Source organism: Pyrgilauda ruficollis, unplaced genomic scaffold (genome assembly GCF_017590135.1).
Source record: "Pyrgilauda ruficollis isolate IOZ18807 unplaced genomic scaffold, ASM1759013v1 scaffold236, whole genome shotgun sequence".
Classification (NCBI taxonomy): domain Eukaryota; kingdom Metazoa; phylum Chordata; class Aves; order Passeriformes; family Passeridae; genus Pyrgilauda; species Pyrgilauda ruficollis.
The window spans coordinates 273,432-296,121 of record NW_024523205.1 but is presented as its reverse complement, the minus strand read 5'-3'; the positions used below and the strand labels follow the sequence as shown (position 1 = coordinate 296,121).

At 58.2% G+C, this 22,690-nt stretch overlaps 1 protein-coding gene across 4 annotated transcripts in view; it reads right to left on the bottom strand.

Annotated features, from left to right (window-relative positions):
* Positions 1–673: 673 nt before the first annotated feature.
* Positions 674–22,690, bottom strand: part of ARAP1 (ArfGAP with RhoGAP domain, ankyrin repeat and PH domain 1) — a 35,409-nt gene continuing 13,392 nt past the window's right edge. For 3 of the 4 annotated variants that reach the window (XM_041469543.1, XM_041469544.1, XM_041469546.1), the window contains 33 exons: positions 21,955–22,103; positions 20,356–20,423; positions 19,350–19,453; positions 18,628–18,798; positions 16,961–17,030; positions 16,562–16,682; positions 16,241–16,446; positions 15,777–15,883; positions 15,496–15,695; positions 15,314–15,399; positions 14,006–14,188; positions 12,859–13,033; positions 11,690–11,824; positions 11,292–11,427; positions 10,688–10,790; positions 10,405–10,600; positions 10,032–10,077; positions 9,660–9,823; positions 9,144–9,356; positions 8,076–8,181; positions 7,675–7,822; positions 7,388–7,471; positions 7,161–7,229; positions 6,882–6,999; positions 5,938–6,051; positions 5,393–5,535; positions 4,729–4,761; positions 3,807–3,889; positions 3,276–3,326; positions 2,824–2,887; positions 2,476–2,631; positions 1,498–1,535; positions 674–1,317 (listed from right to left, as the gene is read on the bottom strand). In XM_041469543.1, the coding sequence (XP_041325477.1) occupies positions 1,518–1,535; positions 2,476–2,631; positions 2,824–2,887; positions 3,276–3,326; positions 3,807–3,889; positions 4,729–4,761; positions 5,393–5,535; positions 5,938–6,051; positions 6,882–6,999; positions 7,161–7,229; positions 7,388–7,471; positions 7,675–7,822; positions 8,076–8,181; positions 9,144–9,356; positions 9,660–9,823; positions 10,032–10,077; positions 10,405–10,600; positions 10,688–10,790; positions 11,292–11,427; positions 11,690–11,824; positions 12,859–13,033; positions 14,006–14,188; positions 15,314–15,399; positions 15,496–15,695; positions 15,777–15,883; positions 16,241–16,446; positions 16,562–16,682; positions 16,961–17,030; positions 18,628–18,798; positions 19,350–19,453; positions 20,356–20,423; positions 21,955–22,103 (3,820 nt within the window). In that variant the 3' untranslated portion in view covers positions 674–1,317; positions 1,498–1,517. The remainder of the gene's footprint in view (positions 1,318–1,497; positions 1,536–2,475; positions 2,632–2,823; positions 2,888–3,275; positions 3,327–3,806; positions 3,890–4,728; positions 4,762–5,392; positions 5,536–5,937; positions 6,052–6,881; positions 7,000–7,160; positions 7,230–7,387; positions 7,472–7,674; positions 7,823–8,075; positions 8,182–9,143; positions 9,357–9,659; positions 9,824–10,031; positions 10,078–10,404; positions 10,601–10,687; positions 10,791–11,291; positions 11,428–11,689; positions 11,825–12,858; positions 13,034–14,005; positions 14,189–15,313; positions 15,400–15,495; positions 15,696–15,776; positions 15,884–16,240; positions 16,447–16,561; positions 16,683–16,960; positions 17,031–18,627; positions 18,799–19,349; positions 19,454–20,355; positions 20,424–21,954; positions 22,104–22,690) is intronic. The other variant, XM_041469545.1, reaches the window with a different exon arrangement.

Here is a 22,690-nt window from a genome sequence, read left to right as displayed (position 1 = left end):
ACCCAGCCCCTTGCATCCCTCCATCCCCGGGGACCAGCATCAGCCCTGCATCCCCACATCTGTGTGTATCCCCACATCCCTGGAAACCAGGGAAAGCAGAGTCCCAGCTACCTTCTGCCACTCAGGCTGAGCTCCAATGATGTTCCCCACCACAATGGCTGTGAGATGAAGCTCAAAGGGTTTCCATGGCAAGTTCCAAGGTCACAAGCACTGGCAGGCAGCAGCAGCACACAGGATCAGCCATGGGCTATGGGGAGGAGTTCCTATGGCTGCCCTGATCTAAACAGACAGCTCCCAACCTCTGGTTTTGAAATACCCATTGTGCCTCACACTGCAAGGGCCCAGGCCCTGAAATACACCTGCACACGTGTTTCTTGGTAGATCCCACCCACTCCTGGTGATCTACAGTGGCAGTCCAGCACAGACACCAACTCTGGCACTGGCACGGCGTTCTGGCTGCACGGGCAAGGCTCAGCAATCACAGCAGAGGATTATTGGACTGGGGTGCCACTGCTCTGTCCCCAAAAGGGCAGCTCCCTGCCTTCTCCATGGCACCCATTCTCTGGCAACCACCCAGCAGGTGGCTCATCATCCAGGACTGTCCCTCTGCACTTCCAGCTCTTGGTGTCCCCTGCCCTGTGTGGCTGGCAGAGACCTGAACACTCTCACTTCATTTCTTAAGACCTTTAATATTGTCAAGAGGCGGCAGTGGGACGCAGGGGCTGCTCCTGCCATCTCCATCCTGATGGATAGAGGACAGAGACCAGGGGCACCCCCTTCCCAGTGTTGGGTGAATACTGAGGCTCTTGTCATCCTGCCCCACCCAGCACAGAGGGGACCCTTCCCCAGGAGTGATGGGAGTATGATGATGGTGGTGCCTGGAGCCAGGCATGTATCCCATGAGAAGGGCTAGTGCGGCATTCCACAGGAAGGGCAGCTCGCACCTGCCTTATCATTTTAGAGGACAAAGACTTAAAAATAGGGGATGGAACAGGAAACGTAAAAGCCCTCGACTGCAGCTCCCAGTCAGGCTCTGCTTCTCCTCCCAGAGCTGGGAAAAGAAGTGGTGGCCAAAGGCAGCTGAGGCACAGAGTCAGGGGGCTGACATCCTGTGGACTGTCTGGCAGTGACTCCCAAGCCCAGCTCTGCTGGGGTTGGGGGGTGGCCTTGCTGCCATCTCCCCTCCTGGCTGCCTGTGGTCCCCACAGTGGAAGATGAGAAGGCCCAGTGGAGGCTCTGGAGGCAACAGGACCCTGGCAGGTGCCGGAGTACGGGGCTGGCACAAGACCCCGAGGGCTGCCCCACTTGGAGATGAACCTGTGGCACAAGTGGAGGGCAAAGTGTCAACGAAATGGACAGAGCAGGCACTTCCAACCCCTTTTCACCTTTGTGGACACGTGCCATGTCTCCAAGCCAGGATGGCAATAGGACAGATGGAACCATTGGCTCCCACTGTCATCAGAACAGGACAGGGCATGCAGGAGGGGAGAAACTCACTGGCATGTCAGTTTTCCAGCTCAGACGTTCCGCAGAAGCTGTGGACAAAGGGCACACAGTTCACTTTTCATCCTCAGCCTCCCCCTCCTCCGTGTCTGCACATCACTGGCAGTATGGCACCGAGGGGGACACAGGGAAAATGCCCAGCAAGAGAAACTATGGTTCCCCCAGGGTCACTGCAGTCCCAGAACCTCTTCCCATGCTGGTCCTGTGGCAGGGGACACTCACCCACTGTCCCCTGGGAGCCCTGGTGTGCTGGTCCCCTGTACCAGACCACACCACCACAAGCACACTGTGAAGCATAGCCCACAGCAAAGCCCCTGGACACTTCCCCACTGCCCTCCGCTATAAACCTGAGCCTGTGCAGGTGTTCCAGGGCAGCAAAGATGCTGCTCTCTGCCCTTGGGGCATCCCTGAGCACTCACTGGGTGATGCCCAACTGGTGCTGGTGGGGGATTTCCCTGGCACAGCCCTGTCCCCCAGTTTATAACAGCAACGAGGGCCCAAGTGATTGGCTTGGAGGCAGTGGGATCATCTCTGTCCCACCACCAGCCCCGTGGCTGGGCAAGAGTCCAGCACGAGCCCCCCCATGGTTGAGGGACACTCGATGGGTGACAGCCCCCAGGCAGGACAGCTGTTGCAGACAGACAAGACAGCAGGATGGGGAGGTGATCTATGACCAGGACAGAAAACCCAGCTCTGTTAGAGGAAAAATCAGGACCATGGCAGCATCTCCTCTTTTTGCATCACATGATTTGGGACCCCCTGGACCCAGGAGACTCCACCAGCCCCCAAAGGATCAGCTAGGCCCCCCCAGATCCATCACTGGAGATGATGCAGTACATAAGTAACGGGAGCAGGAGTGGGAGCCAGGACATCCCCCACCCAGGCTTGGAGACCAGGACCCACCCATCATGTGATGCAGGGGGGATGCAGCATGGAGGATGGAGGACCATCCAGTGCCCCCAGAGCACTCACAGTTAAGGGGTCAGTAGCAAAAGCAGCCACACTGTTCCGCATCTCGCTCTCATTGCCCCGCAGCGGGATGAGGGAGATGTTACCCAACCTGGCATCCTGCTGCGGCCGCGCCACCCGCATCCTGGGACGCTCCGAGGGCCACAGGGCACCCCCGTTCTGCAGACAGAAGGGACGGTGATGGAGACCAGAGACTCATCCACCCCAGGACCTCTCTTTTGACCTGGGGTGCTGCTGTTTAGGGATGCTTGGACACCCCAAAGGATTTCTGCTGGCCAAGCATCCTTCTGGGACTGTCCCCCATGGGGTGCCCCACTTTCACAGGGAGTGATCATCCAGCCCACTCCCTACCTGCACCTGAAGGAAGGTGGCAAACCACTCCCGCAGATCAGCCTGGGTGTCACAGCATAGGTACCTGCGGAAACAGTGTCAGCAGCCAGAGGAGGTGGTGGAGGCAAGTAGGGTGTCCCCTCTGCCCACTCCAGGGACACCTGCCTGCTCCAGAGACCTCAGCTGCTGCTCTGCATGAGACCCCAGAGGACTGAAGGGGACAGCCACAGGGGTTCCTCAGGGGGAACCTGCATGGGGCCTGAGTGCTCAGCCAGGCTGTCTCCACACATATAATGTCCCTGCCAGTGTCAGGAGGGTGCAACTGGATGATCTTCAAGGTCATTTCCCATCCAAATGCTTTAACGATTTCTGTGATTCCCCATCTCCCCCTCCCATGGCAAAGGCTCCAGAGAGCTGCCATGTGTCTGTCTATCCCAGGGAGAACCTTAGTATCCCGTGTTGCCTTCCCTCACCATTGCTGCTTCTCATGCTTCTCGTTCTCGTAGAATACTGTAAAACCCCAGCTAGAAGAGAGGAGTGAAAACATGAACTCCAACAGCCCACACAGCCGTCCTCTGCTGGCCAAGTACCCCAGCAAACTCCTCTCATCCCTTCCAAGCCCCATCTCTGCAAACCCCGCACTGTCCCTGCAACTGCCCACTCCAGCCCCACAAACCCTCCCCCAGTTCTGCAAATCCCCTCAGCCAGACAAACACACGCCGGGACAGTGCCAGGAACAGGGCTCAGGAGAAAGACAGGGCAGGGACAGCACCGAATACAGGGCTGGGGACAAGGCTGGGGACAGGGCTGGGGACAGCCCAGTCCCTGCTGGTTGGACCGGGCTGCAGAAGCGTGCTACAGGGCTGCTCTGACACCTGGTGGCAGGAGGCCTGGCCAGCAGAGGACAGGTCCAGCAGTCAAAACTGTCCCTGTCCTTTTCCCTGTCCCCATCTCCACTCCTATCCTCATCCTTCAGCACCACAGGCCACCCCTTTGCTGCTCACCACGTTGGAGGTCGAAGCTTCTTTTTAACACCCAGGTAGACCTTCAGGTTTCGGACAGGCCATTCCTTCTCTGGCTTGTGACTCTGGGGGAACAGGGTGCCAACACTATGTTGGTGGCTGCCAGACCTATCCCCACCCATCACAGTCCCCACCGTCGCTGGGATAGAGTCCACCCCCCAGCAGGGAGGAAAAGCTGTAGTGATGTGGTGATAGGGAGGAGGGTGAAGCCCAGCATGGAGCAGAGCATGTGTCTGTCACCCATGGCTAGGGCCACAGGTAGCAGGAAAGGGACACAGGTGGCCTGTCTCCCCTAGACGGTGCCAATTGCCTTCTGAGCTGGGACCAGCACTTGCACATTGTGACAGGGTCTCGAGAGTCTGGCAATGGACATTCCCCATAGGATCCCACCTCATACCCCTCCTCAGCATCATGGCCACAGCCACGGCAGTGGTGGACTCGGACCCACTCTGCCCAGAGCACATTCCTAAGCATCCCATTGCCATTGTGGCACAGCATGAGGACCCTTCCAGTGCTGGCTGTGCCTTGCCATGACCCAGAAGCAGGTGCCACACTGTGGACCCATCCATGTTCACATGCAAGCAGTGTTGACTTACAAGAGCCCGATCCAATGCCTGAGGGATGGGGAAGCAGCTCAGCCCATCCCTATCCTCTCTGGTCCCTTCCCCAGACCCAGCTCTGGCTGCCTGGACTGAAGGGCAGCGGGACCCACAAGCCAGAAGGGCCAAATGGGGAGAGCTGGTAGCACCAGGGACAGTTCCAGTGATTGGCACATGTGTGCTGCAGGATTGGATTTGAGACTGACCCTGGAATGGATCTGAGGTCAATCCTGGGCACACTTGTAAGGGCAGAGGGCATGGGAGCCCCTGCACCCCAGCTGAGTCCCGTTCCCCTCCCTACTCACGCTCTCCAAGGGGGGGCTCCGCTGCCTCAGGCTCTGTTCAACAGAGGAGAAGGGTTAACACAGAGGTGGGGGACCCCTCCCTGCAGCCCCCCTGTGCCCACGGGCAGGGCATAGGGATGGAGTGGTAATGTGCTAGGCTGCAGTGTTACATCAGGGCAACCAGGAACTGGGGGGCACAGAGGGGCTGTCACTGCACAGCCACTATGCCAGCATGTCCCCCCTCAGCCCTGACACTGACAGGAGCTCCGGGATCTGCTCCGGAATCTGCTCCAGGTCTGGGTGACAGCACCTCAGGGGCCAGTTCTGGCACTGCCCACACTGCCCATGGCTGACTGCACTGCCTGTGCCATAGCAACCCGATTGCTGCCTGAACTGCCTGAGAGATGTCAGCCCACACAAGTTCCTGTCCTCAGGGAATCCCCAGAAAGTCACAGTGCGGCAAGGCAAGGCAGGGCAGGATGGGGAAGGGCCAGGGAAGGGAAAGGCAAGGGAAGGAGATGGGGAAGGAGAAGGGGAAGGAGGAGAAGGGGAAGGGGAAGGGGAAGGGGAAGGAGGAGGAGGAGGAGGAGGAGGAGAAGGAGAAGGAGAAGGAGAAGGAGAAGGAGAAGGAGAAGGAGAAGGAGAAGGAGAAGGAGAAGGAGAAGGAGAAGAAGGCAAGGCTCACCCGCACTTCTTTGTAGAGGCGCAGCCAGGACTGGTTGAGGATGAAGTAGCGATCATGGAAGCCAGTGCTCAGCCCAAGCCCCAGCAGGTTCCTCTCCTCCCGGAATTTCATCATGCCATGCTTGCAGTCACCCACTCTGCTGGCTGGAGGCATATGCCTGAGGGACTCCAGCCCCCCAGGGGGCACAGACCCCCCAAGGAGGGCACAGACACACCCTCACCCTGTATAACAGCAGCCTTACAGCTGCTGCCGAGTCCTGGCATTGCCCCTCAAATCCCAGGCCAGGCAGGACCAGCTTCCCTTCTGCTCTGGGCACAGCATTTGGCCATGACACCGTATCAGGAGACTCCAAGTCACATGCTAACTGGGCTGATGCCTACCTGGATCTCATATCATCCTCTTTCCCATTCCCAACCCCTTCTCCATCCCCTCCCTTCCACTTTGCATCCCCATCAGTGTTCAATCCTCATCCCATCCCATCCCATCCCATCCCATCCCATCCCCTTCCTTCTCTCCCTGCCCAGACCATGGCCCCTGCCTCTCACCAAGGTAGATGAGCATGTTCTCCATGGACATCTGCTTCTTCACCACCAGGTAACTCTCTGTCCCCAGGCAGTGCAGGATGGGCAGAACTTTCTCCGAGTAATGCAAGGGCCGCTCTGTAAGTCAGGGGACAGTCAGGTCTCAGAAAGTGCACCAGGGCCAGCTCCCATCCAGAGAGTGTCACACTTGTGTCCTGAGGGTCTGACATGGTCTTGCCACTAAACTATGTTCCCAAGTGCCTGCAGGTCTTGTCAATTTCTCCAGGGACATCCCACCACTGCCCTGGGCAGCCTGTGCCAGGGCTGGACAACTCTTTAGTTGAAAGAATTTTCTCAAATATCCAGCCTAAACCTCCCCTGGCATAACTTGAGGCCATTTCCTCTTGTCTTGTCACTTGCTACTTAGAAAAGTCTGACCCCCACCCATTGGCAGCAGGAGCTCAAGTCACCAGCAGGCAGGACCAGGCTCTCATTCTGTTTCTGTTGATCTCTCCCTTGCTGCTGCCAATGGCCAACATAGGGCTGCTCACTTTGGTGGCCAGAGAACCTGGACACCTCCCCCCATCAAAGCTTCAAAGGCACTTGAACTCCTAAGGATACAGACAGATACCCTGGCCCAAACTTCAGCCCATCTGCAGTATTCGGCCATGTGCAAAGCTGGATGAGTTAAGCAACTGTCCTTCCCTGAGCATCTGGAGCCCATCCCAGACTGCTCCATGGTGCAATCACAAGGGGAGATTTTTCATACCCATCCCTATATCCAATCCCATTTCCATCTGCATCTCTAGCCCCATACCCATCCTTACTCCATCTGCATCACCATGTCCATCATCTTTTCCGTCCTCATCCCTACTTCATTCCCATCTCTAACTTCATCCCCATCTGCATCCCCATCTCCACCTCCATCTCTCTACTCCTCATCACCACCCTCATGCCTCTGCACCAACCTGCCTCTTCTCTCTCATTCACTTCGAAGCAGCTCCAGTAGTCCTTCTCCTTCATGACAATTTTCCGCCGGTCCAGGATCTCAAAAGTGAGCTCCTCAGCCGTCATCGTGGCTGGGATCTGAGAGGGAGGGGGCAAGAATCCATCAGTCAGAGTCCAGGGCACTTCCATCCTCACACCAGAGATGACCAGCTCAGCATGAGTCCCCATGCCACCACAGAGGCTTGGACATACAATGAAGGGACCCCTGTCCCCTCTTCACCCTCTGCCCAACCACTCACCTTGACATGCTGCTCTGTCTCTGTCTTCTTCTCCTCCAGATAGACAGTACAGATGAAGTCCCCAGCTTGCTGGAGGGCAACAGCAAAGGGCTTCAACCTGCAGCTTCCCATGTGTGGGTGAAATTCCCCCCACCAGTGTGGACATCCCTTGCCCAGGGCATGTCCAAGAGATGCTACAGTAGACACTGAGAGCCCCAGGAGGAGACGTCCTCATGTCCAGGACCCACCTGTGTTCCACTGGATGATGCCTCCCGCATCTTCATGATGGCTGTGATTTCATCCTGCTGCTTCTTCATCTCTCGGTCATTGACCTGCCAGGGAAGAGAAGCCATCAGGGCTGACTAGACCGTTCTGGCTCCAGGCTTCTGGTTTCCAAGGTTTGAAAAGACATGGTCCTCTCTCCCCTTGCCTCCAAAGCAAGATGTCTACAGACAGAGCAGACCTGACTTCCTCTTCCTTCCACCTCTCCATGCCCTGTTAATGTCTGCTTACTGGGACCCAGGGGCGAACCTACGTTAAAGATCTCCACATAGTGACTGATCAGGTCCTCCACCACACGTCCTGCCTTGTAGTCCTTCCCATCCGTCTGGAAGAGTGTGGGCCCAAAGACAATGGCCAGGTTGTGTGTGTTCATCTGGTTCTCCCCAGAGAAGCACTGGACCCTGTGGGAAACTCTGTTAAGATTCCTGCCCCAGAGCCCTCCCTGGACCCCTCCCTTCAACCCCCATGCAGGACATGATCAGGCACATCAGGCCTGCTTGACCCCAAGCATCAGGCATCAGGCGCAGTTTGACCCCAAACGCCTGTCCTTTCCTTGCTGGGGACATGAGCAAAAGGATAAGGGCTCTCCCACACCCCAGAGCCACCAAGGACCCCACAGTGGAGAGGTTGATGCCCAACGGGTCGATGCCATACCGGAAGAGGTGATTGATGAGCGCCTTCAGTGTGGCCCGGTTCACTGGAGGGAGGGCAGCCAAGAGCTGCCGGTACTCGCCAACCTTTGCCCCCTCATCCTCCAGTGCTGCAGGAGGGAGAGAATGAACATGGAGGAGCACAAAGTGGAGATTAAGGTACAGGGCCACACCATCCCCTCTACACACTTCACTTCCCCTCTCCTGTCCCAGCGTGGGGATGGAGCATCCCAAATCCATGAGGCCAGAGAACATCGCAGGTCTGCAGAGCCAGAGCATGCCAGAGTTGAAGCATTCCAGAATCATGGGACCAGAGTAACCCAGCATCATTGCCTGGAGCATCCCAGCATCATGGAGCAAAAGCACTCCAGTTCCATGTGGTTAGACTGTCCCAGCTCCATGGGGCTGGAGCACCCTAGCTGAATGGGGAAGGACCATCTAAGCTCCATGGGGCTGGAACCTGCCAGTTCCAAGGTGCCAGAGCATCCTAGGCTTGGAGAATCCCAGGTCCATGGGGATTTATGCTTTATGGGGCTGAATCATCCCAGACCTGTGAGGCAAGGGCACCCCAGCTCCATGGGGCTATGGCATCCCAGCTCTGCAGGGCTAGATGACCCCAGATTCATGGGAACAGAGCATCTCAGCATAATGGAACTGGAGCATCCCAGCATCATGGGGCCAGAGCACCCCAGCTCCACAGAGCTGGAGCATCACAAGGCTGGAGCATCCCAGCTCTCTGAAGCCAGAGCATCCCAGCTCCATGGGGCCATAGCTTGTGTCTGTTTTTCTGCTGGGTGCATCTATCCCAAGAGTCCAGTGAGCAGATCCAGAAGGGAAGGGGGATCTGGCTGTCTCCCCTGGCTCAGCCCCACCCTTGCCAGAGCATGAGTCTGTACAGAGGCAGCATGAACACACTCCACTCCCCACCCACCACTACTTGAGACCCCAGCACAGGGGAACATGTGGAGCCCAGACATGTTTCTCCAACCCATGAAGGGGACAAACTGGCTGCACAGAACTGGGTGGCCCATGCCCCTCCTCCTGCCACCCCCAAGCAGCCCCCAGGGCTCACCCGTTGCCCACAGCCAGTGCGGAGCCCACTGCCGAGTGAACAGCCCATCCCCAAGGTCACGGAAGAAGCGTTTGAGGGTGTTGGCAACATCGTCCACCTGGTGCTCGCCCTCTTTCAGGCAGACACAGCGTGCATCCCGGTGCAGCACCTCTAGAAGGCTGGTGGTCTTGGAGTTCTGCCCGCTCTTGCGGTAGATTCCCTCAGACGTCAGCCCTGTGATGGAACCAGTGGGAATGAGGCCCCATCTGCAGGAGACAGACCCCACTCCTGGCCCACCAGCTTTCCATCAAACACTGCCAGGTGCCACAGAGCATCCCACCCTGCAGGTGCTCCTGTGACTGGAGACAAAGCCCTGCTAGAGATTAAGCCCTCCCACAGAGCTGGAGCAGATGTTCAGGGAGGGAGGGAATCATGTATCACAAGCATGTAGGGTCCTCAGCCTGCCACACCACACCAGTGGGGCGACCTGAATGCCATGCTCTGGTCCCTGCCAGCATCCCAGGACTCGATCCATACCGCACTGAGTGATGTAGTCGATGCAGCGGTCCACCAGCAGTGGGACGTCCGACTCCGTCAGCTGCTGCTCCGACAAGGTGTCCCCCGAGCTGCTTGCAGCCTTCTGGATGGCATGGACCCAGCCCAGGAAATCTAGCTTCCGCTCCCCTTGGATGTACAGCGTCCTGCCAGCATGCCTAGGCTCAGCAGGGGGCTACATGTTCCCCCCACACCCCACTGCATGTCTGCAACCCCCAGAAAGGCTGGCCCTGGGGGCCTGCAGGTGAACCCAACTCAGTTTTAGAGGTCTATAGTCATGGCAGGGAGGGTAAAGACACTCCAGAACGAGGAGGGGTATTTGGCTGAGGGGGAGGTTTTCCCCCACCTTCTTACCTCCGCCTCTCCACCAACACCAGAACCTCATGGTCCCCCTGGATGGCTGGAAAGGAAGGCAGGGAGCCCATCACCCACGGGAACATGGGGTGCCACAGCTCCCCTAGACCCACATGCTGTGGAAGGCTCTGCCAACAGGTCTGGCTCCAGTCCAAATGGGACAAGCAGAGATGGGGAAGAGGATGGAGAGGGGGAAGAGGATGGAGAGGAAAAAGAGCAGCTGCATTCCCTGTCTTTCAAGGGACCCTGAGCTCCACAGGAGCGATATCCACCAGACTCCCACCAAAAGCTAGGTGTACCCTAGAGCAGGATTTGGGGGACACGCCCTCCCCCCTAGCCTGGAGGGTCCTGCCAGCAGGGCAGAGGTACTCACAGAGCTCCTGCAGCTTGCGCAGCTGGAGAGGCTCCTGCCGATGGCCATCCTCAGAGCAGACATGGAGAGTGGAGCCGACCAGGGCAAACCAGCCCTCCTGGGCATGCTCCAGGGTGAGACCCCCTTTGTAGTGCAGTCGGCCAAGCCGCTCAAAGTCTAGTGCCAGCAGCTCCTCGGCACAGGGGTGGACAAAGGACTGAGCCAGGGAGGAGAGGAATCCATCAGCATCACTGCGTCCAGTTGCCACCAGCACCTAGGGCCACCCCAGGCCCCTGCATCCCACCTTGGCAATAGACTTGATCCACTCTCGAGCAGAGTCAGGGCTCTCCAGCCCAAAGAGGTAGAGTCGATCTGCCTCGGTGTACACCTCAAACGTGCTCTCGATCCTTCAGGAGGGAGGAAAAGCAGAGCCTGGGTACCCACAGGTGTGGGATAGAGCTGGGTGGTTGATAGGGGTGTTCCAGGGGTGGGAGCATCCTGCTGCATGGCTGCTGATGGCTCTGACAATGACTGACCTAATGTGGGATCCCCCCACAATGGCCCCGGGCACTCCAGCATCCCTGTGCTGCCAGATGCGTTCCAACAGAGACATAGGGACCGCACAGGGGCCACAAAATGGTTACAGAGGAGCTGGACTGGGGCTCTAAAGGGATTACAAAGCAGATGCAAAGAGGTTGCAAAGGTGTTACAGAAGTATTGGAAAGATGCTGCAAAGGGGCTGCAAACGATTTATACAGAATCCTTGCAAAGCCATCGGTTCAGGGGCCATTGGTGGGTTTGGGGACTACAGTCCCCTCGTGACACCCCTCAAGGGGGCCACTGCAGCTGTGCCAGGCCATGCTGGAATGGAGGGGCTGTTGGGGTGCTCCAGGGGAGTTCAGCCTTACCCATGGGCATGGAGTGGGTTGTTCACCAGGCAGACAATTTCCTCCACCCTGATCTCGCCATTGGGCACAGTGTTACGGTCATTCTCATAGTAGCTGAGCACGCCGTCCTGCAGCGTGCACCACCGCCTGCTGAACTCTGCACAGCACAGGAGAGCACTGAGCAGCCTCCCTGAGCTCTGGCCCGCCCCACGGCACCCACCAAACCAGCCTGAGCACTCCAGCAGCGCCCACTGGGTGCCCATCTGATGTGACCACCCACCAAACCAGGCTACCAAGGAGTGCTGCACTTCCCCACTACCTTTTCAATGCCTGAGAGAACACGGCAGGGTGCAATTTCCCCTCACAGGGGAAATTGCTATCAACCTCCCAGCTCTCTTTTCCCTGTCTCACACATGTACCTTCTGGGCCCTTGCGCTCACTGATGGGCTTGACCATGGAGGGGGTCTTGTAGAGGAAGCCATTGTGGGTAATGGAGGGCAGGTGTACAGAGTAGGGTTTCTCCTCACTGCACACCATCTCCAGGCGTGGCGGCTCTGCAAGCAGGGAGATGAGTCTGTCATGGGAAGCTGCCCTCCTCCCCCAGCCCCACAAGGTAGCTGGGTTCCCCCCATCTCAGCACAAGGAGCATCTCACAGGCTGCAGCCCGAGCTCCCACCACAGCACAGCTGGGGTGCAAGGAACAGTGCTGGTATCCAAATCCAGGGCTGCCTGGGAGTCATTCCACATCCTGAGTCCTCCACAAAGCCACTCCCTAAGCATTGAGCTGGGACTGGATGGGAACAATGTGAGCCCAAGCTTTGGATTTCTCTGGCTCACTGGGGTGGTCTGAGAGGCCTCACAGCTCTCCCAGACACCTTTAGTGCTGACACGTCAGGAAGAGTTGGGCCAGCCCCAGACCTGGGCAAATTCCAACTTCCGCAGGAATGCAGGACAGACTTGCCAAGGCAAGGAGGGAGGTGACAGTTCTGGCAGGTGTTGGCCAGCCCCCCCACACCTCTGTTCCACCTGCCCAAGTGCTCCTGCCCACTTGCCCAACACCTGTATTAGGGTGCAGATCCCATGGGCGCCGTCAGCCCTTCTGGAGTCAAGTACAGGGGCTGGGGTGCACATACAGCAGAATGGGACTGGTCATTAGGGGGCCAGCCCTCCTGCCCCAGGGACATGTTGGAGGTGGGGGCTGCCCATCTGACAAAGGAATGTCCCTTGAAGCTGTCTGGAATGCCCACAGCACACCAGGATAGTGTGGGAATACTCTCTCCTATCTCTTCTGGTACCTGCAACACCAGCCTGCATCCCCAGCTGGGCTCCAGACCTGTGTTCCCAGCTGGGATTGAGCCCCCACGGGTGCAGGGGTTCCCCAAAGCCTCTCTTCCCTCTCGCGGGGTACACAGACCCACAACAGTGCCAGCAGATGGAGAGCCTCCTGCCAGGAAGCTGCGGGGCAGGACACAGAGCTGGGACCAGCTCAAAACATAGCTGCGTCCCCCAGAACACCCCAGCAGCAACTCCAGGAATGTTGTCAGTGGGTGTGAGCTCATGGTGGAGCTTCAAGGGGGTCAGCACTTACCTGAGGTTTTGTTGTGGAGCAGGAACTCCATCTGCAGCCGCTGCCCACTTCTCTCAGCCAGAGCCAGGGGCGTTGGGCACCGGGGGTCCCCCGTGTCACAGGTCACCGATGCCCCACAGAACAGCAGAGCCTGCGTCTCTGCCAGGTCACTGGTGGTGACGGCCGCACACAGAGCCTGCAGCAGAGCCGGGAGGCCAGTGGTGAAGCGGATGGCTCCAACCGAGGAGGAGGAGGAGGAGGAGGAGCAGACCCCCGGCAAAAGGAGCCGGGTGAGTTCAGTGAGCTGCCGGACCCACAGCCGCCTCCCGGCCGCCTCCCAGCCGCCTGGTCAGAACAAAGGAGGCTCAAACTGGGAGAAAAAGTTTGGAGTCGGCAGCGAATCCCTCCCTTAAGGAGCCGGGGTGAAGTCATACGGCAGCGGGGCGGGCCGGCCAAGCCAGAGCAGGAAAACAAACAAGCCCACATGTGAATTCCCTCGGCTGACTTGGCCCCCCATGCACCCCCACCGCTTGTAAAAACACTGGAAAAACCACAGCAGGAGCAAAGCCATGGCAGAGCAGGAGGCGAAGGTCAGCAGCCAGAGTGCCAGGATGGCATTCCATGGGTCATGTTCCTTGTGTGACCGCTCTAGTCTGGCACCCTGCCAACAGCCAGCACTGGGAATGAGTGCCATAGGTGGTGATTAGGAGTGCTGGCCAGGTACTCCTGGGGAGGGATATCAAACTGCCTCAACTGGGATGTGCCCCAGCACCAGCTCCCCTAAACCCCATCCAGCCCAGAGCTTGAACCCAAAACAATTTCCAGGCCAGGGAGAGGTAAACCTGGAGCCCCCAACCCTGGGGCTACCTGGCTGTGGTAGGGAGATCCCATCTCGGACAAGGCTCTCCACCCTGGACATGAAGCTGGTTACACCCCACACCAGAGATGTTACCCTGTCCCCACAGCTGGCTCATCCTTCCTGGAGACCCCAGACTTTGGCCTGGGGTGCACAGTGAGGACACAGGGTGTGCAGTGGGGCCTAGGGGGATACAGGCAGGGAGGTATGGTGGGCAGTCTGCTTGGACACAGACTTCACTCCCCAAAGAGCCTCAGGACCCCAGCTCAGGCAGAACCCCCAAGAGGGTGCCCATCCCCGGGGTCCACTGACCCTGTCCAGCTCCTCCTGGTTGCCGAAGAGTGGGTGGTACTGACGGTACTTGCCCTCCCGGTATTTGGCGATGAGGAAGCGCCTCCTCTCCTGGCTGCCGCTGGTGGGGCTGATGGCCTCACTGGGAGGAACATTTGCAGCCCAAAACTGGTTGGCCATTATGTTGCCAAACTGCTGGAAGAGCTGTGGAAACAATGACAAGGAGACACCAGTGCGACCATACTGCGGGGGCATGTGGGGAGGCTTTGCTGGGGGGCAGGGTGCTGCCCCGGAGGAAGAGTGGGGTGCAGGAAGAGCATGGATGGTGAAGGGGAGTGGGGGTGGGCAGGGTGCAGGTGCACCCATCCGCCCACCCACTGCAAGCACGCAGCATCTGATAGCCCCCATAGCCGCCAACTCCCCTTCCTGCCCCGGAGAACCACATCTGGAAAGCAGCACCCAGCTGTGGGAGGTGGGGTGGTGCTCGGTACTCATGGGGACATTCAAAGTGCTTTTGGTGGCCCTTTGCCATCCCGCTAGCCACAGCTGAGCAATGCCATTAAGAGATTTCTCAGGGAGACACACATCTCCTCAATACCCACGGGACACTGCCAGCACCCCGCAGTTCTTAGGGGTGGAATGGGCGCATGCGAGAGTGGAGAAGGGGCGGTGCGAATCGGGCCCTGGGGATGCCGGGGTGGTTTCAGGCAGGGTTCCCAGAGAGGGGAGGGGAAAGGGAGCAGCCGCAGGCAGCAGCTGGAAGCGTTTGGGAGCTCGGGCTGCAGGCAGCGTTGGAGGCGGGGGCTGCGCGGGTGGGACGCCAAGCAGGAATGCAGGATCTGAGCAGGACAGATGGGAAGAACGGAGCCAGGCAGGCTCTGCCGGCGGGAAATGGCTGCCAGGTTAGGTCTTGAAACGAATGCCAGCTGCCCCCGCCCACCCATTCCCGGCCCTGGCTGCGCCGACACATTCCTGCGCGCCGGCAGCCATACCGCTCCGGGGGACTGCCCTGCCCTCGGCCCTACTCCAGCCCCACAGCCACGGCCCCACGGCCAAGGAGACACCGTCTATGGCACACGAAATGCCGCTTGTCTTTACCGGCATGCTGAACTGGCTGCCAGGGGTCCACAGGGACAGAATGAAAGGCTGCTGGGGGTCCTCTCCCCAGCCAAGCCACACCATGGTGTCCCCCCAAAGGCCTGGAATCAGCCTGGAAGAGCCCTGCTGTGCTCCAGCACCCCCCCAGCCCACAGCCAGCATTTCCCTAATGCAGAAGGAGTAGGGTGTTTCCCCGCAAAAGGGCTTTTTGGGACTGGTCTGTGCCACTACCTCGATCAGCTCCTCAGTCCACACCTTCCTGTCCATCTTCAAGCTCCGGACTTTGGTGATGCCGGGGCCCAACCCACGGTGTTCCCCTGCCAGTGAGATGAGCCATTAGGGACCCATTTGGGTGTGGGAAAGGTCTGGGGGTTCCCAGGGATCCCCATTTGTGCCCCTCTGGATATGGGTACCTGCACATCTCTTGCAGATGACAACACAGAGGTTGATGGAGGCCCAGTCGGGTTTGGGGGAGCCGCAGTCGGCACAGAAGCGGTTGGACTCCACTGCCCAGATCCTCTCGGCCACCTCTGAGTTGGAGAGTGCCTCAGTGATGGACTGCTGCATGGCCTCCACCCATTCCTCCTTCTCCTGCTCCGAGTCAGCAGAGAAGCTGCCAGGAGGGATGGGGGTGAGATATACCATGGCTTGGGGTGGGCAGCACCCTCAGCACCCATTCCCACCCTGCACTCACCTGAAGATCCTGTATGGTGTGGTGAGGTCAAAGCCCCGGCGATCCACCTCCTTGACATTTCCCACATTCATCTCAATGTAGGTGATGCCAATCCCCAGCCGATAGTCCTGGTGGGGGAGGGTGGGCAAGGGATGAAGTGGGGGATGGATGATGGGATCCAGTGCCTGGGGGCTGGGGTAACTGTCCCTTCACTGCCCAGCTCTCATCCTAGGTGTACAGACTCTGGATGCAGCTACAGTGGATGTCATGCTCCTGGGAGATCCCAAGCCTCAGAGCCAGCAGAGAGGGAGGGCTCAGAGGGCAGCACCCTGTGGCTTCTGTGCTGTCCCTATTTGAGGGATGGTGGCAGGCTAGGTGCCCTGGCTCACTGCTGCTCTGCTCAGGCTGGGAGAGCAAAGAGAAGGGGTCCCCCTTGAAATGGCATCAGGGTTCCCCATAGTGCCACAGCCCCCCCAGCAACCCACCTCCGCATTCTTGTAAAGGAACACTTTGTCCCCAGCCACCACCACAAAGAGCTTGTGCTTAAAGCCCCGCAGCTCCAGGAAGCCACTCTTATCGGCCAGCTCAGTGGCACTGTCAGCAGCTAAGGACATGGATGTCCTCACTCCAGCTTTGCTCTTCCGCTCCTCTGCAATCTGCTGCAGGGTCCGTATCCACTCATTGCGGTCTGCTGTGGGGCCAAAGGTGAGACAGGTCAGGATCAACCTGAGCCCAGGAGCCAATGGGACTCATCCCTTGGGCTAGGAAGGGAGAGGAGCTGGGGAACAGGGACCCCTGTCACTCACCATCATTCTCAGCCCGGAACACAAAGTTGCGGTTGTTGGTGACAACCTCAAATTTCTGGTCCCCAACACTGGAGACGCGGGAGATGGAGGAGACAGGAATGAGCCGCTTGGAGTAGGTATCCTGGGTCAAGGAGTGGGAGACACGCTGCTCATGTCTGTGGCCTCGGGGAAATGGGGCAGTTAGTGCCCCAGGCTCCCAGTGCTCCAGCTCCAATGGCCAGGAGGCTCTGAGCCTCCCACATCCCATCCCCAGCCCCCAGCCATGGCTGCTCCCTGGGATAGTGACCCTTGGTACAGCCACATCTCCGAGTTGGGATGCCCAGAGGGAGGTGGCCCTGCTGGGGCAGCTCCTCTGCCACTTTGTCATCCCAAACCCTCAGATCCATCTTCTCCACCCACCTTTTCACTGTCAAAATAGCGGAGGTAGTCAGTGTCAAGCTTCACCCAGCGCTTCTGGTAGATGTAGGACCTGGGAGGGGACCGGAGGGACCCATTGGAGGGGATGCCCTTGAACTCAGGATGATTCTGCTTGCGTGTTCACGCCCCAGTTGCCAAAAGCCCGGGGCCACCTCGGCATTGATCCTGCCCTGTATTCCCAGCCCTTGATGTCCCCAGCCCGCCATTCTGCCTTGTGTCCCCAACCCTTGATCTGGTGCTATATTCTCAGTCCTCTATCCTGCACAGGGATAAGAGGCCTGTCCCATCCAGCCCTTGAAGTCCCCAGCCCTTGATCCTGTTCCCTCTCCCTGTGCCCTCATGTTGCTGTTGGGGATAGCAATGGGGACTTCATGCTTTCCTCCAGGCACCAATTAAAACATGGAGCTGAGAACAAGGGCTGCCCCTAACAGCTAGGCAGGATTCAATCCAAGAGACACATTCCAGGAGGGGTCAGTGGCACCAGAGCAGGGGGAGAAGCCGTGCATCTCTGTCAGGATGAGGATATAGATGAGAGGCAGGATCCTCTGGGGGCTGGAAGACAGCCCACCAGAGACCCCTTTGCCCTCCCCAGCTGAGAAGGCAAGGCAACCACACACCACAGGAAAAGGGAGAACACTCTTCAGCCCATAGCTTTAGCATTAGGGCTGCAGAAGGAGCCAAGTCCTTTCCAACACAGCTCCAGGAAGCCCTGCCATGCAGCCCCCTACCAGCACTGAACATCCAGGTCCCCCACTGCTGGTGGGGCTGGGGTCTGGTGTTGCAGGGACATGGTTGCTCAAGGACTTATTTACTCAGGAAAGGTTTGCTGGAGCAGTTTCCCAGGGACCTTCCAGCTGCTCTCACTTCCCCAGCAGCACGGCTGCTCTGTTGCAAACAGCTGAGCTTCCTCCTCCTCCTCAGTGGAACTGCTGCCTCAGGGGTTACTCGGAGCCCAGATTAAGAAGCTCCCAAACATCCATCGCATCTCCTGCTTGACTGTTGCCTCCCAGCTAGTGCAGGGGCTCTTAGAGTGGGCTCCCTGTGCACACTGCATTGGTTGTTCTCACTTGGTTCACTAGACTCCCTGGGGGATCACTGGCTCCCCATGATTCCCTGGCTCACTCACCATGGAGCACACAGACACAAGCCCAGCACTTCCCCTGTTCTACTGTTGCACCACTCTGTCTATCCACCATGAGCCCAGGATTTGGGGCTGCTATGCCATGGGACAGGGGCTATCACCACCTCCTCTTGCAGCAAACCCAGCGGTTCCAAATGCACAGCTCAGCCCACACACCCCACCTCATCCCTGACAGCTTCTCTTGTGGTCACTGCTATTCCAGGGCTCCCCCAGAGGAAAAGCAGCTCTCTTCCCAATGATGCAGGGTCTGAGAGGAAGGTTGAGCTGCAGCCTCCCCTTCTCAGCAAAGTCAGTACAACAACTGGTGGCACGTGCTCTGAGAAAGGCTCTTTCACAAAAAAAGGGTGTTTCTAGCCTAAATCATAGGTTAGAAGGGAGTAGAAGGAACCCCTAGCAATGTATTTTCACCAAAGCAAAAGTACACCCCCATGAGCAGGAATAACAGGTGAGAAAAGGAGGGGACAATTACGCTTCTATGGCACACAGGGACCCCCAGTACATCACTCACCCCTGTGGCGGGTTCTTGTCCAGCCACCCCGCTCTGATGGTGGGTGACAGCAGGCTGGTGGCAGCGGTGCCCTCCATGCTGTCACTAAGTGTCCCGGGGCTGCTGCCAGGGAAGGCGTCGGGTGCAGGCGGGTGCAGGCTGGGGGCCCTGTCACTCCAGCTGCTGCCACCACTGCGGATGAGGAGCCGAGGGAGGGGGTTAAGAGCTGGCAGGTCCTGGGAGGGGCTGAGGTTCCCCGGCATGCTTCAGCCTTCCTGTGACCTTCCCTGAGGCGCAGGCAATGCAGGCCAGCTGTATGCAAGCGGGGACACTGGGGACAGTCCCCTCGGTGGAGTCCCAGCATGTCCCCCAGTCTCAGGGACAGTCCAGGCCTGAGTCCCAGCTCTAGGTGGGGGGACAGGGGCACCCCTAGGACTGCAGCCCCAACCCAGTGATGTGCAGAGCTGCTGTCTGCTCACACACATCACACATGCTCCCACGCACAGGTCCTGTGCGTGCCCATCTGCGTGCACACTGGAGCTGTGCAGACACAAAAAGCTCTGACCTGTGCACTCACCTGCCCTGCCATGCACAAGAGCTCTCTGCCTGTGCTCACACCCCCCCCCACAAACAAAAACACCCCCTGGTACACACACACATATCCCTTGCCTATAAGCGCACACAGCACGTCACCAGCACCACACACAGGTGCCCTGCACACAGCACTACAGCCAAGCTCATACCTGGCAGGGGATGCACTGGGGTGGTCCTCGCCAAACTCATCTTCACTGAAGAGGCTGTTGAAACGCACAGACCGTGGTCGTCCCATCCTAGGCTCAGCATCCTCCTGCAGAGACACACACGGGTCACACCTGGGGTCTCCTTGGTGCTGCCACCACACCGTAAGGGTGCAGGGTGGATGGAAGGAGAGGGAACACGATGCCATGTCACCAGCCCATCCCCAGCTCAATTGGTGCCCACAGTGCCAGGGTGCCCAGGAAGAGGCATGCTGAGGCTCACAGAGAGAAGAAAGTGTAGCCAAGGGAGGAGCTGAACACCAGGATGGTTATTTGTAGCAGCTAAAAATGTCGGAGCTTCATGAGAAATCTGGCATTGCCTCCTTGGCTCTGGTGTTCCCAAGCCAAGGTAGATGGGGGCTTCAGGTGTTCAGGGAGTTCTGCAGCTTCTGGGACTCCTCAAATCCATCCATTCCCATCCCAGAGAGCAAGGGAGGCATGTAGAAATTCACAATCCAGGGATTACATTCAAGATGCAGTGCTGGAGATGTCTACTAGCACACACTCTGAGCATGTGTGGTGTGCTGCACAGCTGTAGGTGTCCCCCGGAGACTCCAGAGGACCCAGTGGCTGCTTGGGGGCACTTGGGTGAGACCTGGTGGGTGCTCCCCAGGGACCCTTGAGTCCCAGCACCACTGAAAGACCTGATAGATACTTCCAAAGGACATTGAAGAACCGAGTTCCATCTCTGGGGTTCCAACCCCCATGGGAGACACAGTGGGTGCTCCCTGGAAACCCTGGGGTTCCAGCCCCCATGGGAGACCCAGGGAGTACCCCGTAGCAACATGTGGGAGACCCAGTGGGTGCTCAGTGAAGCAGAAGCCCTCTCTAGCCACTGCCAACATGCTCCTCCAGCCCTAGTAAGTATCTCTGGATCATCCCAAAGTACCTGTCCTTAGGGTCAGTCACCCTGCTAGCTCCTGCCCACCTCCAGCCCCATGGTGGGACCAACCTTGGCCATCTCCCCCGTCGGTCTGGCTAGTTCCTCCTCCCACGCCGAGTCCTCGTAGTCTGAGTCATCTGACAAAGGAGAGGGAAGATGCTGGGAATCAGCTGGGATGGAGCAAGGGGTCCCAATTCCCCCTGCTACCCCAGAGCCTGTGGGGAGGGTGATGCAGACATGGCTGGCTTCCCCTTGCTTTGCCCTTGACAAATAACCACCCCATTCCTGCAATAACAAAGGTTTTATCAAGGAGTTTGCGGAAGAGCTGGGAAAGGGCAAAGTCCTGCTAGTGGCACTTCCCAGCACTGTCATGACTCTCCTGGCCTCGCCAGAAGGGGCCTTGGTGACACCAGCCCCAGCACCATGGCTCCATCCAGGCTCTTGTGTCTCTGCCTGGGAGCTCCTGCTGCTGGGGGTTCCCAGGGGCTTTTTCCACAGCTTGTTTTCCAGGGTGGATTCCCCTCCCTCCTCTCCCATTCCTTATCAGCTCCCAAGCTTGTGCACCGTGGAAATGAGATCCCAGATGATGATGGGAGCAAGAGATGGTTCCTCTTCACCCAGCACCCACATCAGCAGGAATCCTGGTCAGGATTGAAATTCCACAGGGAGCAAGTGGCCTCAGACAGCCTGGCCCTGGCAGACACCCACTCCCAAATCCCACTGAGAATCTGGATCAGATTCCTCCCAAAACCACAACCCAGATGATGGTGTTTGGGCCCTGGCAGCAGGCGAGGATGCTCTCAGGGTGCAGGGGGTTGAGGGGTACAGGTAGATGCTCACCTTGGCACCACGGAAACCCCCTGCAAACTCTGCATCCCAAACCCATCAGGGTGGGAGCAGCTTTCCTCTCTGCACCCCCCAACACACAGATAAGCTCTGTCCTGATAACCTGTCCACGGCTTCTCCCAGCTTCTGAAACACACCCCAGATCCCAGTTAAACCAGTGCTGCTTCCTGCAGGGCTGCTGGCCTTGAGAGCCACCCAGCACCCCACACAACTCAGCCCTTCCTCTTCCTTCCAGCAGAGCCATTCCAGCTGAAGTATAGTCCAAGCAGGACTGCACCCTGAGACCAAACCTTCGCCTCTCCATGGGGGTCCCCAGCTCAGCATTGCTCCCTGCAGTTGGCTGAGCCCCAGGGACACCCTGAGGATGGGGCTGGGGGATGCAAAGGCATCCTGGGACCCCAGAATCAGGGACATCTGCATTTCACCCCCCTAATAGGTTAACTTTTCCTCTGTGAGTGTGGGTGCTTCCAGCACCCACAGAAACCTTTGCTCTGCCCTAGGAGAGGCTGCACCCAAACCCCCAGTCCACATGTCGCATCCCCTGAAACTACCAACCCAGGTCTTACACCCCTTCCCTGAAGTCCCCTGCTCAGACCTCACACACCCTAAATCCCCAAGCCCAGGTCTTGCACTCCTGACCTCCCCAGCCCAGAAGGCAAGAAAGGGGATAGAGAAGAAAGAGACTGCAGCAAGGACAGAGGAAGAAACTGACTAGAAGGAAGGCACAGCACCCATTGGATGGGTGCTGATGGATTGGCAGCCAGATATCCCAAGGCAAGATTTGTGACACGGGAAGCCTGGAGAGGCCCCCCTTGTACTCACCAAACTCTGGCACGAAGGGAAGGGTGGCCTTGCAGGGCAGCGGCGGTGGCAGCGGTGCTGGCGCCTTGGTGCGAGGCGGGGGAAGCTGGGAGGGCAGGGTGACACCGGGGGCTCTTTCAGGGATGGGCACCTCCTCCTTCACAGGGATGCTGTGGGAGAGAGGAGCAAGAATTGCCTTATGCCAGCCCCTACCTCACTTCCCAACCCTGATACACCTGCAGAGGGGTCACAGAGGACCCCCAAAAGGGACCAAACCCCAGCAGACCCAGACCCACAAACCTATTCCTAAGACCCCATGGTAAAGCCTTTCCTGTGCTTGGGTTATATGACTACTCTTCTAGCCTGGAAATGTTTTTCTGGCATCCAACCAAACTCCCCTGTTTGCTTCACAGCTCAGGATCCTTATCTGGCTCTGGGACACCTCAAGCCACCCACATCCTTGAAGCCACATCCCAGAGCAGGTTGTTTTCTTTCCTCCAGTCTAAACAATGGCAGAATTGCTTCCTTAGCTGTTTTGCAAGTGGCCTTGAGCATGACAGGGGTCTTAGGGATGCTCTGTACCACCAGCTTCCTTATGGTGGAGTGGACACTGGAGATCCAGGGTGGCTGCTATGGTAGCAAGAAATCCTGGAAATGGAGCTTCTCCTGGCTAGTGAGGAATGCCCCCAGCCCCAAAACCTTGACCAGGAGAGAGGGACCATGGGGACTGTCCTCCTCTCCACAGAGCCCGAGCAGC